At 38.7% G+C, this 17,974-nt stretch overlaps 1 protein-coding gene across 12 annotated transcripts in view; it reads left to right on the forward strand.

Annotated features, from left to right (window-relative positions):
- Positions 1-17,974, forward strand: part of DGKZ (diacylglycerol kinase zeta) — a 156,720-nt gene that overhangs the window by 132,456 nt on the left and 6,290 nt on the right. For 7 of the 12 annotated variants that reach the window (XM_087921433.1, XM_087921435.1, XM_026707668.2 and 4 more), the window contains 9 exons: positions 3,668-3,712; positions 3,978-4,047; positions 9,578-9,618; positions 10,162-10,340; positions 11,062-11,093; positions 12,649-12,692; positions 14,585-14,705; positions 15,549-15,582; positions 16,474-16,573. In XM_087921433.1, the coding sequence (XP_087777559.1) occupies positions 3,668-3,712; positions 3,978-4,047; positions 9,578-9,618; positions 10,162-10,340; positions 11,062-11,093; positions 12,649-12,692; positions 14,585-14,705; positions 15,549-15,582; positions 16,474-16,573 (666 nt within the window). Of the gene's footprint in view, positions 1-3,667; positions 3,713-3,977; positions 4,048-9,577; positions 9,619-10,161; positions 10,368-11,061; positions 11,094-12,648; positions 12,693-14,584; positions 14,706-15,548; positions 15,583-16,473; positions 16,574-17,974 lie in introns of those variants that run through there. The other 5 variants (XM_087921436.1, XM_087921434.1, XM_026707656.2 and 2 more) reach the window with 2 other exon arrangements.

Below are 17,974 nucleotides of genomic sequence, written 5' to 3' on the forward strand. Positions count from 1 at the left end.
AGCCAGAATTTAGTAGCTAGTGTCAGTAGTAATGTCTGATTATATGGATAAATTAGGTTCAAAGATTCAGTGAGGGAATGGCAGATGAGGAACAAGTTTTGTCTGACAAAACAGAAAAAGTAGCAAAAGTGAAACTACAAATGATAGGAATGATTTGGAAAATGATGTTTGAATGTGTGTGTGTGTGTGTTTGTTTGTTTGTATTTCCCCTTTAATTTTTAAAAATTCAGCCTCATTTAAATACACATATGCTAACTTATTTATTTATTTATTTGAATGAGGCTGAATTTTTTTAAAATTAAAGGGAAAATACAAATGACAGCCAAGAGAAAGACCTCGAAAATGTTTTCTTACTGAATCTACAAAAGAAGTTTGTTAAATACTTGAAGAAGTCTATACAATGGAATAAAGGACTGAAGAGAAATAGAATCTTTTGAATGAATTCAAGAACAAGACTGTTTGAAATAAATATAAAGTTGGTTTATTCGTTCAAAGTTAAAATAAGACATTTATTATGGCAAACCTTTACAGACCTTTTGCTTTCACCAACATTGAAAAGTTGATGTTTATATGCATTTGCTTATAAATAAGGGATTAGATATGGGATGAAGTGATAAGTACCTATAACATTATAGGGGGTGAAATTGTCTATATTGTAGTAAAGGTTGGAAGTCACTTCTTTGCATTTTTCTTTTCCTTATTTTTTCCTTGTACTTTTCATTCTTATTATTTTCTTCCTTTAATCCTAGTTTGTGTTAGTTTTAACTATTGTGATCAAAATCCTTAAGAATTATATGTAAAAAAAAGAGAAAGAAATCCAGATAGGGTATGCAGCATAATACACTGCTCAAAAAAATAAAGGGAACACAAAAATAAGACATCCTAGATCTGAATGAATGAAATATTCTTATGAAATACTTTGTTCATTACATAGTTGAATGTGCTGACAACAAAATCACACAAAAATTATCAATGGAAATCAAATTTAGCAACCCATGGAGGTCTGGATTTGGAGTTACACTCAAAATTAAAGTGGAAAAAAACACTACAGGCTGATCCAACTTTGATGTAATGTCCTTAAAACAAGTCAAAATGAGGCTCAGTAGTGTGTGTGTGGCCTCCACGTGCCTGTATGACCTCCCTACAATGCCTGGGCATGCTCCTGATGAGGTGGCGGATGGTCTCCTGAGGGATCTCCTCCCACACCTGGACTAAAGCATCCCCCAACTCCTGGACAGTCTGTGGTGCAATGTGGCGTTGATGGTTGGAGTGAGACATGATGTGCTCAATTGGATTCAGGTCTGGGGAACGGGCGGGCCAGTCCATAGCATCAATACCTTCATCTTGCAGGAACTGCTGACACACTCCAGCCACATGAGGTCTAGCATTGTCCTGCATTAGGAGGAACCCAGGGCCAACCGCACCAGCATATGGTCTCACAAGGGGTCTGAGGATCTCATCTCTAATGGCAGTCAGGCTACCTCTGGCGAGCACATGGAGGGCTGTGTGTCCCCCTAAAGAAATGCCACCCCACACCATTACTGACCCACTGCCAAACCAGTCATGCTGGAGGAAGTTGCAGGCAGCAGAACCTTCTCCATGGTGTCTCCAGACCCTGTCACGTCTGTCACATGTGCTCAGTGTGAACCTGCTTTCATCTGTAAAGAGCTAGTGGCGAATTTGCCAATCTTGGTGTTCTCTGGCAAATGCCAAACGTCCTGCACGGTGTTGGGCTGTAAGCATAACCCCTACCTGTGGACATCGGGCCCTCATACCACCCTCATGGAGTCTGTTTCTGACCGTTTGAGCAGCCACATGCACATTTGTGGCCCGCTGGAGGTCATTTTGCAGGGCTCTGGCAGTGCTCCTCCTGTCCCTCCTTGCACAAAGGCGGAGGTAGTGATCCTGATGCTGGGTTGTTGCCCTCCTACAGCCTCCTCCACGTCTCCTGATGTACTGGCCTGTCTCCTGGTAGCTGGACACTACACTGACAGACACAGCGAACCTTCTTGCCACAGTTCACATTGATGTGCCATCCTGGATGAGCTGCACTACCTGAGCCACTTGTGTGGGTTGTAGATTCCGTCTGATGCTACCACTAGAGTGAAAGCACCGCCAGCATTCAAAAGTGACCAAACCATCAGCCAGAAAGCATAGGAAATGAGAAGTGGTCTGTGGTCACCATCTGCAGAACCACTCCTTTATTGGGGATGTCTTGCTAACTGCCTATGCTTTCCACCTCTTGTCTATTCCATTTGCACAACAGCATGTGAAATTGATTGTCAATCAGTGTTGCTACCTAAGTGGACAGTTTGATTTCACAGAAGCGTGATTGACTTGGAGTTACATTGTATTGTTTAAGTGTTCCCTTTATTTTTTTGAGCAGTGTAATTTAATCCATCTGAACTACCCAAAGGACTTAAGTGATAGGAGATGTGTAAATATCCATAATCAATAAAAATGTAATCTAGAGATAATCTAGATTATAATCCTGTTATAATCTAGAGAGCTAACTACTCAAGTGGATGGATAAGGGAAAATAAGTACATAATTATTCTCATATCATTTAATATCCTCAAAGAAACATTCCAAATGAAGTTTTAATCCTACTTGATTTGTAATAACAGAGACGAATGCTTTCCACAATGACTCAGTCTCAGATCCAGAAAGAACTTCAGTTGGGAGAGATTTCTGAATGTTATTTTTCTTGTTTATTCTGCCTTCATCTAAAAAACCCATAAAAGACCTGCCTTTAGGTCTAAGATAATTGAATTTGAATTTAAAATCAGAAAATATTTTTAACCAATGTTCCAAATTCTCTTTCAACAGAATCATCCTGCTTTTTTCCTCCTTTAGCTTGCAGTTTGAGAGTATGGTATGCTTTTTTTAGAAAGGGCATACCCCTTTCTAGAAGGAGCAGCTTTTTCTAATTTGGTGGCTTCAAGTAATGTTCCTATCCAGCTCAACTAATTGCCGTTCATCTGGGACACTAAGTTTGGGAAGGTTGCCCTTAAAACTAGATTTACAGAAAAATACAAAATAAAATGGGTATTTGTTTAGTTCTAATCCCTCTCCTTCCTGCTCTCTCTTTCTTACATTCTGGATTCATTCTTTGTCTAGTACTTGAGTATCAACCAGGTAATGAAGAATGCAGATGTTCAGGCTAGAAGAGTCCCAAAACTTTACATCTCTCAGTTTCTTCAGATAATTGGGACTATTATGGAAAGGAAGAGTTCTGAAACTGGTTCATTTAGTGGCAACCTATGATAGAGGTAGTGATAGTGCAGTCCTTGAATTATCAGGATGGTGTTTTTAAGCACTTAGGTTCTACTACCTACAGTTCCTGTCTTCAAAGTCTCCTTATGACTTGAGACAGTTGGCCCACAGAGGCTCCTCCGTGGAATGGCATGCACCTGCAGATTTCAGTGAGAGCTTATTGAGGGGAGGGTGCCATCAACATTTCAGAAGTGTTTTGCCATTGCCTCCTTCCTAGGGCTGAGAAGGTGTGGCTGGTTCAAAGTGACCCAGCTGGTTTTGTGCCTAAGGTGGGACTAGAACTCAAAGTCTCCCAGTTTCTAATTTGGTACCTTAACCACTACCCAAAACTGGATCTCTAATGAAGTTCTTCATTACTGTCATGGTAACCCAGCTCCTTCCCTTTCCACAGGACTTCCCTTCTTGCACTTCCACTATTCAGAATCTATTTCCTCAGGTGTGTATCTTTTTCTCTCTTCTTACCAATGAGTCCTATTTTTCCTTCTGTTGCTTCCATAATTAGCTTGCATCAGTAACTGTTCAGTGATATTTGGGCATGTTTGTTGAGCTGTACAACTTTAGGCTCTTGTATGCATGATAGTATGCACTGAGTCTACCTGGGTTATATAGACAAGACAAAGAAAACAGAAGAGATGGTAAGCCTAGATGAAATAGGAACACAGGGCAATTGTTTGTTTTATTATTCATTTATTTTGATCCAGGAGGGAGATGGAGCCAAACCAAAGACATTGTCATGCCAGAAGCTCTCCCCCAAATGGTGCTTCCTAGACTGTAAGTACATATGACTGTGGTTATTTCAATATCTGCATACTTTAGAATCAGTATGTGGGAACATACTTGCGTCAAAGATTCCCCATGTTACCATCTTGGGAAAGTCTTGCCACTAACACAGGCACTGCAGTAGAAAATGTTTCTATAATAGGATTTTTTTTTTCTTTCACATGGAAATTAATTGCATTTGGCTGCACCTTTGGAAATTTCTTTTGTTCTTCGTTGCCTTCCCTGTCCATTTTTTGGGGGCTATTTTGAATATACATGAGATAGAAGGACCTCTTTAGAATTTAATGCAGGAATCACTAAAACATTTGAGTTGGAGGGAGCCATGTTAGTTATTGAGTGCAATACTCCTACAAGAATCAAAAATTAAATCATCCCAGACAAATAGCTCCTGACTGTCCTCTGCTGGGACTGAATTTTTAAAGGGAAGCCTTTCTGGTTATTTTTTTAACCTGATACTCAATCTTTCTTTCTGTAATTTAAATTCCTCATTCCATGTCCTAAGCTCTGGAATGAGAGAAGGCTGGTTTTGACTTCCATGTGATGTCCTATCATATATCCCTCCATTGTCTGGTCTTAAGGTTAAATCTAAACACATTTTCTATCTGTTTCTTGTCCTCTGATCATTGTAATCATCCTCTATGAATCTGACCTGATCCAGTTTCTCTGAAAGGCCCTTAATGAACTAAACTCAGTACTTGAAGTGAAGTAAAACCAAAACAGAATAATTCTGTCCCATGAATTGGGAATTAATTTCTGTTTGATCAGCCTAAAACTGCCTTGGTTATTTTTTTGCAGAAACATCACCATGCTGACTCTTCTTTGGTTTGCAGCATAAATTATTCCAAGTTCTTATGAAATGAGTAAAATACAAAAGTACAAGCACAGAGTACACTTACTACATACCCATAGTGCTTGTACGCATTTTATATTTTTAAGCAAGTAATGTTGCAATTTTCTCTTCTAAATTCAATTTAGCCTCTTTCTCCAGCAAGAGATTATAGATTTTAGTTATGTCTTTTTGTGGTGTTAAGTATCCTGTCTAATTTTGTCTCTCCTTCTAAGCCTTTCCCATGCAAATATGAGCTTACAGTCCATCATCTACTTTAGCTGAAAAGTTAGTTGGTGGAGGAATAAGTGTAGTTAAATTTAACATTTTCTGTTAGTGATAACATTTGGACTGCTATGATCAATAGTGGTAACAAGACTTTACAGAAAACTTTATCTCTGAAACGATCAAGTGCTCTTGATTTTTGCAGTTCAGATATGGTAGCCCTGAATTTGGTTTAATTGATTAGAGAGAAATATAAAACATGAACAAGTGCTTAATAGATATTCTGGATCTATATGCACAAATTAGGGGGCAAAAATACTGTTTTAGAAAGTAGATGTATGAAAAAAATGTTTACTCAGTGAATGGAGAATATTTTTGCCTGAGGTCAGCACTAATTTCAAGAAAGGATATCTCGATCTATATGCCAGCAGTAGCAAAACTGGAATTGGAAATGGACAGGACAATCCACTCACCCTTTCCCCACCTCTCTTTTTCCTTCAATGGACAGTAAAGTAGCACCATCAGATTCAAAATTTCTTTATACGTATTGTATAAAATACTGAGATATCTAGAAACATAAAATAATCTACTATTATGTTTTGTCCCATAAGCATTCTAACTCATTGCTATAATTAGACAGAAGCCATAATTCACTTTACTCTGTCATTGTAATTCACTTAAATCATTTGCGTTTTAGATCACTAGGTTGGAAGAAAGCCATTCATTTGAACTCCAAGTTAGGGAAGGGCTGTTTCTGAGCAATAGAATCTGTGCTTTGTAGAAAGTCCTTGGTTCAGTTCTTGACATCTCTAGATTAAAGAGAGCACACTTATGCCCAAATTAAAGAACCAAGAGTAGTCATTATGCCACAGTATTATTTCACAATATAAATATCAGGATCCACTTAGATCAGGGTTGTCAAACTCATGGCATCACATTGTCGTGTGACGTATCGCGACTTTTTTCCCCTTCACTAAACCAGGCGTGGGCGTAGCCAGCACATGACGCCTCTGGCCCGCAGGCCATAAGTTTGACACCCCTGACTTAGATGGATTAACAGCATATATACGAAGGTATTTTGTGTTTCAGAAAAATAGAACCTTGGCTTCAAGGAAATGTCTTGAAAAAGCTTCACTTTCATCCAACTGCAGAACCTTTTGACTATCCAAAATTTTAGTGAGGAATTTATGCTGTTGGCATCTGTTGCCATTTCTTCATGCTGGACAATTAACACTTGGAACAATTTTGGATAGATAAGATCTTTCTATAACTTGATTATAGTAATAATTTCTTAAGAGAGGGTTTTAAAACTTTAATTTTATCTGTTTTATTATTGTTGTTCTTCTTAACTATTTTGTCATTAATATAGTAGATACTGTAGATGACAGGTTAATAATTTGCAATTATATTTAGTATAAAATTTGCGGGGGGAACAGTTCTGCAAAGGGTGGGAAGCTAATATTGTAGTAATGTACTAAGCAGTATTTAATCAGGGGGATAATATGTACATATGTGTTATGGTTTTTTTCTTGTTTTAATGCACTTTTTAATATCTTGTTCTTGTGTTTTTTCTCACTTTTTTAAGTTTTGGAGTTTTGTGTTTTAAGTTTTTTTGAATAAAAATAAAAAGGTGGAAAAACTAATGGCAGTCATTATACAACAGTAAATAACAGTGTTATTTTACAATATAAAGATTGGGGTCCATTTACCAGGGTTGTCAAACTGGCGGCTCCCGGGCCGGAGGCATCATGCACAGGTCACGCCCAACCCAGCTCTGTGAATGGGAAAACCATCGTGAAATGTCACGTGATACCAACATGACGCGGCGAGTTTGACACTCATGATTTAGATGGATTAACAGCACATAATAAGAAAGCTTTTTGTGTTTCAGAAAAGTAGAACATTGGTTTCAAGGAAATATCTTGAACAAGCTTCACTTTCATCCAATTACAGAACCTTTTGACTTATCCAAAATGTTAGGGAGTTTATACCATTGGCATCCATTGCCATTTGTCCATGTTGGACAGAATGGTAATGCCTGGATTAGATTTGCTCCTTGGCCAGTAGGTGGCTCTGCAGGAAAAGACTGAAGAAAATAAAGCAGTTTCGCCACAACTTAGCTAAGGATTCCCAGAAACAGTGAATACCAATGAATATGCTGCATTGAAATTTACTTTTTGTGCATCAAATTCAATTATAGCTTTTTGGGTGGTGGTGGGGAGTAACAAGAGAAGGCAAAGTAATAATTGATTTCATTATTTTTTTTTCCCCCTTGCTGGGCCTGTGACCCAACCAGCTGGGTTTTGCAAAAATTCCCAAGTGCTCGGCAGGGCAGCAGAAACTTGTTTACAAACACAGTTTTGTTCCAAGTTCTTTCCCAGCTGCAATTTGCCCCCTACCTGAAGGCCTTCCTAAAGCTTTCAGCTGCACTTTTCACTTTTAGTAGCACGCTTCAGCTCTTTTTAAGATTTTAGTTTAAGCAAGACTCTGAGACTCTCCCACAGGCTTAGACAATAGGAGCTTTTGTCCTCCTGTAGCAAAGCCAGAATAAGTTCCCAAACACACAGGGAGCAGCTTGCATGGTCTTTGGAGTCTGTTGATGCAGCACATCCCTCCAGATCTCCTCCCTTCAGGAAGGTTATAGCAGGCAATTGGGAAAAAAGCTCTTAGAAATCTAATGGATGTGGGGATAACATGAGATACGGTGGAATTTAACCAGGATAGAAAGTGGAGAGTCCAGAAAGTAAAAACGGACAGGCCACAATCAAGACTGAGGAGGACATTGGGAGAGATTCATGTCATTGCAGGCTCTTTTTATATAATACTGGTAGATTGAACTTTATTCTGTATTCTTCCTTCTAATCAAGGTGTGTAAGAGAGAAGGAAAGAGTAATTCATTTCACTGACTTCATCTGCTTTCCTGATTCCATTTATTTGCTTTTGTGTTTTTCATACTTCTTAACTGCCCATCTCCCTCCATCCCTTTTCTCTGGGTTTTTTAACTCTTTTCTCTATCTCTGCTCCCTCAGGGAACTGTAGGATACTAATGTCCTATCTGTGTCAGTAGGTCAGTTATTAGTCTCTTGTCCGCTCCAGTCCATCCCTTATTTACAAGGAATAGAGAAAGCAGTTCTTCCAAATGTACATCATTGTGTAATCTTGTTCCCAAATAAAGAGATGAAATCACCAACCCTGATGCGCAACATACAGGCACATGGGCACATTTGATTATGGGATCCCAGTGAGAAAAGGCCATCTTTTTTTGTGCCCCTATATGAGGATCCTGTTCCCAGATATTGTTGCTGCAGATTGTTTTCTCTTTTTCTGCCAGTTTCCCAGCAGCATGTTCCAAATAGAGGAAAATGTGTCAATGGAAAAAAAAAAAGCTGGAGTGGTATTCAGGGGTAACACAGGCTCATTAAAATGGTTGAATTACTGGCCTTCATCAAGAGCTCTGTGACTGTAAATCTCTCCCCGGGACAGGATAAACGAGGCTTTTTCACTCTTCTAATCTGCTCTGGCTTGTGTCATGAGCTCCTCTCCCTTCCCCATCACCTCTGCTCTGTTCCCAAAGAGAATTCCCCAGTTTTTCTAGGGTCCAGCCATAGCAACCTCCCCTTGCCCACAGCATTCTGAAAAATCCAAAAGAGGTAAAAGAAAGTTCTGTAAGTCAACAAAATGTAGTCACCTGGGCTGTGGCTCCCTACCTGAACCGAGAGGATTAGTGATTCTGGGTGTGAGCACTTCCATAGAGCTCAGCCACTTGCTCCCAGCTGTTTCATGCATTGGAAATTCAGGGTATCAGAAGCGGTCTGAAACTGGGAAAATGGGTACCTCTCTATTTTCTCTATGTAAACTGTCAAAGATGGGAGTAACGCCTGCTAACATGAATCCCTGTCACTCCATGGGTTTTATTTAATTTTAAATGTTCTTTCATTGATTAGCAGATAGTGATGATAAATAACTATCAGTTTAAATGTCAAGATATGAAAGTGAGTTTTAACAGCATATCCAGTGTGACACGCATATATGCCACACCGAGTATACTTTTAAATGATTGAGATTTTGTCAAAACTCACTATATTTAGCATATGCAAACGTGAAACAAGGGGGGGAAAGCACATTTTAATGAAGCTGATTTCTTTATTTGTACTCAAGCATGACTAAAAATAAGAGAATAATTTAATCTGCTTACTGTTTAATGCAGTAAATCATGTTTTATAAAAGTAGCTAACATTACCAAGGCTTATTCTATTCAGCATTCAGTTATGGAATACAGCCTTGAGCTCAGAATTCAACATCTTCCAATTGTCTCTTTGGAAAGGCAAATTCCAGGGTTTGCGGCTAGATGGATATATTGGGAAGTAGTTGGACAATGTCAGTTAAATTATTGAGAAAGTAAATGAAAGCATTTAATAACTTCTTGGGATTCTGTATAAATACCAAGTAACTTATGCATTTCTTTTACAGCAACCACAGCAGATCGTTTTTATAGAATAGACCGTGCCCAGGTGAGCTTTATTTTATGGTCCAAAGACAGTGGAGAATGAGCTTCTCCAATAAATAAAAAATAAAAAGTATATTTTCATGCTTTCTATGGAATAATATGGTTTTTGGCATACATCTTGGTTTTTGTTTGTTTTTAAATATTCAGTACTACAAGACTAACTGAATGAATTCCTTTCAGAAGTAGTTATTTCCAGCTAGATTTTTTTCTGCTTGTTTTTGATGTATTATACTGACTGTTTCCCAGTATGATTGATTGCTTATTGTATCCTATGATTATTAAGTGTTGTATCTTACGATTCTTGACTCTTGATTAATGTATCTTTTTTTAATGTATGCTGAGAGCATTTGGACCAAGACAAATTCCTTGTGTGTCCAATCACACTTGGCCAATAAAAAAATTCTAAATTCTAAATGTATTTATATAGGAAAAAAAAACAATTGCAGTGGTTTGTTGCATATTATCAAATAATATTGAGGTTTTGACTAGTTAATAATAGTAGAAAAATTAATTCTATCCCCCAAATTATTTATCTGTATATTTCTAGGAACATCTTAATTATGTAACAGAGATCTCCCAGGATGAGTTGTTTGTGTTAGACCCAGAACTGGTGCGCACTCAAACAGTGGGCACATCTGCCATGCCTGACCTTGTTGATGTTCCCTCAACACCTACAAAGCAACATCTTCCTCTCCCAATTTCACCACCATCTACACCAGTCTCCAGGTGAGGCTGTCTGCTTGGGGACTAGAGGTAAGAAAGACCAGGCTAGATTAAGAGAAGGACCCCCAAGGAAAAATAGCTTAAGGTTTTATACAAAATGGGGAATGAATCTTTGAATTGGGATAGGAGGGTTTATTTGTCAGCTCCATTAAAAATACCAGGCCATGAAATCAACTCCATAGGATGGCTCCAACAACTTCTATTGAGATGGACTGTACTAACAGCATTTTGCAAGTCTGGTTGTGCTGTACCTCCTCCTCCTTGTTCTTGTAGTTCAGTGAATAACAGGAGTGTCAGTCTGAGCCACTTCCAGAGATTATCTGAATGTTCTGGATTTTTAAAAAGTATCTTAGTCCCTTTTGCCTGGGCAACAATACCTGTGTCAAGGTCATATTCTTTACTCTCTATACCCATAGCCTCAATAATTGGTATATTGGATAGTCTATTTTAATTTTAACAGAATCGCATAGTGGTTCAAACTGGGTGAACAAGCCAGGATGAGAGGATGTGAATTCCTAAAAACTTCTTGGATCAGCTACTTACTTCAAATGACTTAATTCCTTAAGTAGCACAAGTCAGAATTACCAATCTGTAGGAGCACCAAGATCTTCTCATTCTGTCTCTTTGATTCTAGGCAAATAGAGTAGGAATTCTTATGGAAGGGAGGGGTTTGAATAGGAAGGACTTTTTTTTTAGCTTCGAATCTTTTGTTTTGTTCTTCCAGCTCAGCAGCGGACAGCAGCCAGGCCGTTAAAGGTGAGACCTTTTGTTCACTATATGGACTATATAATTTGTTTCTAACTGTTCTTTAGCATAACTGAAACAAATTTTGGAATTGAGAAGTGAGAAGCATCAGTGCTGTGTCCAGTTATATTTATTTGAATGTTCATATTTAGGGAAAGAAATTTGATCACCAATGTGCTTGCTCGTGAAGGTGAAATCTCACATTGGAACACATTCAGATTTGAAAAGCGTTTTAGTGTTTTAGTACAGCTTGCAGTGGAGTTAGCATCTGTAGGTGATGTTTAGATATAAGAGCATTACAGAACTACAAAGATACAAGCAGGAGCCAGGCTAGAGCACTATGCAATGTGTTCTAATGCAGGAAAATTAAAGTTTTATTCATCCCTGCTACAACAGGAATTTAAAGTTGCTGGAGCCCTACTTGGGGAATTCTGGATGATTGTTGGATGATTGTTTTCAAGGCAAGAAGCATTGGCTTTGCATATACTGCCTTCCTCAACTCACAACATTTGGGAGAAAATGTCACAGCGATACAAAGTTAATCTTCCACCTGTAGCAGCATGGGATGCAAGGAAAAGCAGCAGGATTAAGGTCTCTACATCCGAGTGGTGCATTAGGTGTGAGATTTTGGAGTTGCAGGAAAAAGAAAACAGAACACCAGCAACCTGTGGAGATCAAGGAATTTCATAAGTCTTATGCACCATCCTGTATATTCTATCTATGCCTATAAAAATGAGTAGCTAAGAGCAGTGAAATATAAACAGTGGAGCCCTTGGTGCTACCTGAGCTTGGTTGTTTTGTTTACAGACATTCCATTACCTGACTGGATGACATCATCAGTGCTAGTGAATGTAGGGTTTGCTCTCTATTTATATGCAGTAACTTGTCCTGCCATGGGGGCGTGGGGGGGGGGGCTGCTGTTTCCTCCCCACTATTTCAACAGATAACAATACCCTAGTCAAGGAACCATCATTACCACTGTAGCTGTGTAATAAACAAGATCTGCAAGCGAACACCCAAGTTCAGAGAGCACCAAGGACTCCACAGTTCAAGCCATCATCTTCTATTGAAATGTAAACAATAGAACATTTACTCAGGAAATGATGAATTTGAATAAATTATCTTGCCTCCACAGCAAGACACACACACACACACACACTAAAAATAGTGAGGGATCCAATTCAGAATCTCCACAAGAAAAAAGCTGTGCTTTTTCTCTCCCTTTTCACACTAGGATTACTCTGTTCTTACTTCTGAATAAGAATAACAATTGCAGGCTTCCCCCTCCTGATTAAAACCTCTAGAAGTTTTGGGTTGCAACTTGTCCAAGATTGATGGAAGTAAGAGCTATCCTAATGAACATAGCAGTACACAAAAGTCACAAGCAATTTTATGAGGTTCTCTGGGTAATTATCTCTGTGTTCATTAGCCAGCTTCTGTCCCTAAGCAGAATTATTGTCAGCCCCAACCCCTCCAGTTGCTGTTTCTTTGGCATTTGTCTTCTTCATGTCTTGCCATCTTTTTGTCAACCACTTCATTTTGCACTCTGCTGTCTCTTCTTTTACAGATGATGCTTTGATAGATGCTGCCAAGAATAATGATTTTTCCAAGGTAACAGCTCTGTTGTGCTAAAATCAAGCTGCAATGTTGAGAAGAATATAGTGCCTATGCCACAGCAAGGTCATCCATAGTGGTTTTATTTAGGGTTGTATGTAACAATCTGCATGCATTACTTCTCAATCTCTTCCCAGTCTCTTAGTGGTGCTGCTTGACTTGTTGATTTCAGCTTGCTTGTTATCCTTCACCAACAGTGCAGATTTTCTTTAAACCAGGTTGCCCTTTCATCCAGTGAAATCCTAATAGGCTCATTGAGGGCCTCCTGTTTCTATCAGACACCTAGAAGGTATGAAAAGAATTGCAATTAATTTTTCAAGAAAGGTATTTAGACAAGTTACAACTTAAAACCTTTTGGTTTGGATGACAGACTTCTAAGGACTTGAATGAATTCCGGTTGTATGGATCTAGCATACTCATCCAATATTTATTTACAGTACAATTAAGAGTATCATAACACAGCATTTTCTACTTCATATGTGGATGTGGATGCATTCGTGTTAGTTTTGACTCCTGGCAACTTTATGGACAAGTCCCTACAATGTTTTTGGCAAGATTTTGAAACGGGTTTGCCATTTCCTGCTTCCTAGGGCTAAACAAGAACAACTGGTTGAAGGTCATTCCGCTAGTTTTATGTCTAAGGCTAGAAGTCACAGTCTCCCGATTTCTAGCCTGCTGACTTAACCACTAGACCAAACTACTTCAGCTGTACTAACTAATCCTGCTGAATTCAGGTGGAAATCTTAAATCCAGCTGATTGTCCGTGATTATCTCTGATGTCCTCTTTGTATCTATTCTTTGAGAATTCAGAGCAATTTGACACAGTGTTTTATATTCAGTGTCAGAAATAGCTATAACGCAATCTTTATTACATTGTATTACAGGGAGATTTAGGATGTGTTCCTTGAGCCAACTGTAACTTAAGACAGTGCTTGTTGCAACAAAGAGAAATAAAAGCCCATCAGATTACTCTATTAATGTCTCTTAATAGTGTTCTTATCCTCTTAAGAAGATAGAGGATAAGAAGACAGGAAGAATTGTGATGAAACTGAGTAATTACTATTTATAAAGTATTAACTCTTTGGACCCTTGTAATTTGTGAGTAGGCTGTTCAATTCAGCACTTGTGTGAGCTTCTGTGTTTTTTATGTCCTACAACAATTCTTTTCACATTCCATTTTGGAAATATTCTTTTTATTGATCAGAATAGGGCTTTGCAGTTCTGGTGCATCAGGATCAATCCTGTTACGATTGGGCTTGCATATCACCTTATTTCAGGCCGAAGTGGACTAGATAATGTATGTTACAGGATGGCAGCCATTATCTTAGCATGGTGTATAACACCATGCTATTGTTCATTTGTTTGGTCCTAGTATATTATGTGAAAGAAAATTGTTTTTAGTTAACCCAGATTTAGCAACCAATGAATAGAGCAGAAGAGACCTGGCCATATGACTTTCTTGGATGATAAAGCAATGCCTTTGATATGGATGATGTAGCACCTGGTTAAGTCCACCTGCCAGATGTCCCTCACGGTTACCAGCACAGAAATAGGATTTGACTGCAGATTTACTCTATTATGTGAAATAGTGAATGCAGAGAAGAACACTATCTCACAGATTCTCTAAATATATCAGATCAGCTGCTTCTGATTACATCCAATAATACTCCCTTTTGAATGGGAGACTGAAACATCCTTTTGCTGGAAAGGCCTTTTTAATTGCTTCTGGCTCATACCACAGTCCAAGTGATTAACTGTTAACTTCTTTTTTCCAGTAATCTCCTTTTGTTGCTGCTTGCTTTAAACTTTTGTGTAAATTGCTTCGATTGAGGCTTACCTCAATAATGTCTGTATTGTGGCTCATTTCAAGTGATTCTGTGTTGCTCTAGTTCAAAGAATTGCACCGAGCTGGCAAAGACTTGATGATGCGTGATCCCACAGGCCAAACTGTCCTTCACCATGCAGTCAAATCGGGGAGTAAGGAGATTGTGAAATACATAATTGAAAATGGTAAGTCAGGTCACCAAAATGGATGAGTTTCTTAGCTGTGATTGTTTTAATCAGTTATCAGTATAAGAAACTAATCAACAAGAACAATAGATTTCAGCATACTGTTTTTATTTTGGATTCTTATTGTGTTGTATGGTTGTGTATAATGCTATTCTGATTTCAGCCTTGAGAGCATGTTGCAGATATTCTTCTAGCATTAATTGAGGATGGCCACTTAGCAACTGGTTGCCTGGCCAGTCACTAAACACTTGTCCATCAGAAAGCCAACTAGTAATGTCACTGCCCAGTTAACCCTGGCTTTATCCAGTGCTCTTCACTATTCCAGTTTATTGTTATCTTTTCTCTGGGCAGATAGGCAAACAGAGCAGTTTTGTGGTATTCTTATTTTCTGAGAGAACCAGTGAACCTGTGTGAATCAATATGGCAACCATGGATTTTGTGAAAAGAGCCTGTCTAATGATTAAATCACCTGGCTAGAAACCAGGAAATGGTGAGTTCTGGTCCTACCTTAGGCACAAAAGCTAGATGGGTGACTTTGGGGCAGTCACTCTCTTGCAGCCCAAGTCATCTGATTCGGTTGTTCTTGTGGGGAAAATAGAAAGAAAAAGGAGTATTAGGTACACCGAGTTACTTATAAAAGTAGTAAAGGTGGGATATAATTAAATAAATAGATAAAATATATAAAGCAGATTTAGAATACTAAGTATTAGAAAATGAATACTGTGCACTTCACAGAATGGTTTTAGTATTTATGAGAAATGCATATCCCATTTTCTTTATAGATTTTTCATCTATAGTAGAAGGGGAAAATAATGCAGATTGATCTCTCTTTCTCTATTCCAGCTCCTGCAGAGATTTTGGATGTGGCAGAAGAGAAGTAAGTCCATTCTAAGTTATGGTGGCAAAAAATCACAAGGGGACTTATATATTGTGTTTGTTTGTTTTTCAGTTGACCCAGTTCTTGATATATGGGTCCATGTGTATTTATGTATCCATGTGCTTGTTCATTTATTCATTCAAATTTGTATGGCCCACCCATCCCAACAATTGACTCTAGACAGGGAACAGTCTTATTATGTGGGGAAGGATAGTTCATCCTTGCAGTCTGTCCTTTGGGATCATGGCTTTGAAAGCTGTCATACTGCACAGGTTGTGTTGTAAGCATAAATTCTTATGCCTTTAAAAAAAATTTAAAAAAAGAGAAGGTTACTCTTTTTCCTCATCCCTGTCCCCTAGAATTCCAGCTTTCTCTGCTGCTTAGTACCGGCTTTGAAAGAGGATTTGTGTCTGTGGATCTATTTGCAGAGGCAGTGGAAGCTTTATTTTCTTGCCAGCAGCTCCACTTGCGGAAAAGGTGGGCAGCCCGCAGATCGCAAGACAGTCCTGGTTACAAGGGAATTACATAAGAACTTCAGTAGATTAGAAATCTCCAGAATCGGTTGTTTCTACAAAACGTTTTTCTTCTTGATGCCACATTCACCCTCAAGTTGCTGTTTTCTCCAAGTAGAATTTTTTTTTTTAAAAAAAATGCTAAGTCTGACTTATTAGGGAGGACTTTCCCCCTTTGTGGTCTGTCCCTCAGCCTTTCTTCCTAGCTGATGTAAGAACTGATCCCCATGCCTTACTAAGGCCATGCAAACATTAACATACAAGAACCTGGTTCCAGCCAGGGCTGTGTTGGACCTTAATGTATTGTTTGCCTTTTGGAAGGTAACAGAAGAGGGTATGTACTTTTGATTCTAGTTCTCCATTTTAATCTTCCTGTTAGTGGCGAGACCAGTTTGCATCAGGCTGCAGCGCTTCGTCAACGGACCATCTGCCATTACATAGTGGAGGCTGGAGCTTCACTGATGAAAACAGATTTGCAGGTAAGAATTTCTTCTTCTCAGTGGAGCATTGGGAATACAAGAAGGGGAGTGAAATTTCGGAGTTCGGAATCAATAACAAATCTTTTTGTGTAGCACAGTAGTGTATCCACAAGAAAGGATGACTCTGTGTGACTTCCTATCCCACTAGCTAATTAATTTTTCAGGCTGGGGAATTGTAAATGTGCTGCTAATACACTGATACCTACAATTGAGAATTGTGTTAAATGTATAAACCAGACTTCCCCTAGAGTCAGAACTGGAATTCATGTCCGATGAGAATTCTGGAAACTAAATCTCATCACCACTTGGGAGTTATGCCAGATTGTGTATATCAAAAGGATTTTGAAAAGGAAAAGGAAGGAAATGAATTATATTCAGTAGGAAAAGTAGACTGTGTATTATATGAAGATAGATCTGATAGTGATCTGCTGCATTTAAGATAACAGCTTGGCAAATGGTTTTGTCTGATCTCTTAAGCTGCCAGTGTTTCTTTCTCTAACTGTAAATCCAGAACACCCCATTCCCCCTTTTCCTTTTCCTTTTCCTAACTTTGTTGCAAAATTGCCTCACTGTAACTTATTCTGACTCTCAGCAACATTGTCAAGCTAAAAAATTTAATCATGTTTAACACCATAGAGCTGCAGAATCTTGAAATATGGTCATAGCTCTATTTTAATACCTAAGCGGAAGGACTTAAAGAAAGTACTGAAGGTATTCTTTGGCAGAAAGACTCCTAGTGGCTGGCCTATCGTATGTATTTTCTGGTGAATTAGCTTTATCCAACAGTAGTTGTGATTTGAAGTTGAATAGTAGTCCTACCCAATGAAAATGCATAGTGTCTCATGTTGGCAAAATTTCTCGGGACCCATGAGTTCATTTAGCGAGAATAGATCCTAATGGGCTATAAAAACATCAGAGCATTTCAAACAAGCAATAAAATCCCTTGCCGAAGATTTTTGTAGCCGGTTCTGGCAGCTCCTTGAACCTCTATCCTTTAATCAGTCACATGGACATTGTAACATGACCAAACAACAGTTGCCGGAGTAGGAGTTGGAATGGCCAACCATTTTGAACGGAAAAGGGTCCATGTGAGATTGCGCTGAGAAAAATAGTTTGCAAAGTCAGATTGTGCCTTTTCTTCCTCACAGTTGTAAATACCTGACTTGGTGCCTGCATTGAAGGGGGTTCCTGACAGGAGACACTACTGAATCTGTTATTTTCTTAATTTAACTTTCTGCATTTTGGAACAAGAACCTGAGGACAGCAAAGCTAGAGCCAGTGTTCCATACATTCCCATGTGTCTTCCTAACTTCCTGCCAACGGTTGAGTGTTCATGCTATAACATGGTTTAATGTTGCCCTTGCAGGGAGAGACTAAATTGTGTTATGAGGGTAGACAAAC

This window comes from Pseudonaja textilis, chromosome 1, assembly GCF_049901715.1.
Source record: "Pseudonaja textilis isolate UNSWEBS1 chromosome 1, rPseTex1.2, whole genome shotgun sequence".
Taxonomy (NCBI): Eukaryota; Metazoa; Chordata; class Lepidosauria; order Squamata; family Elapidae; genus Pseudonaja; species Pseudonaja textilis.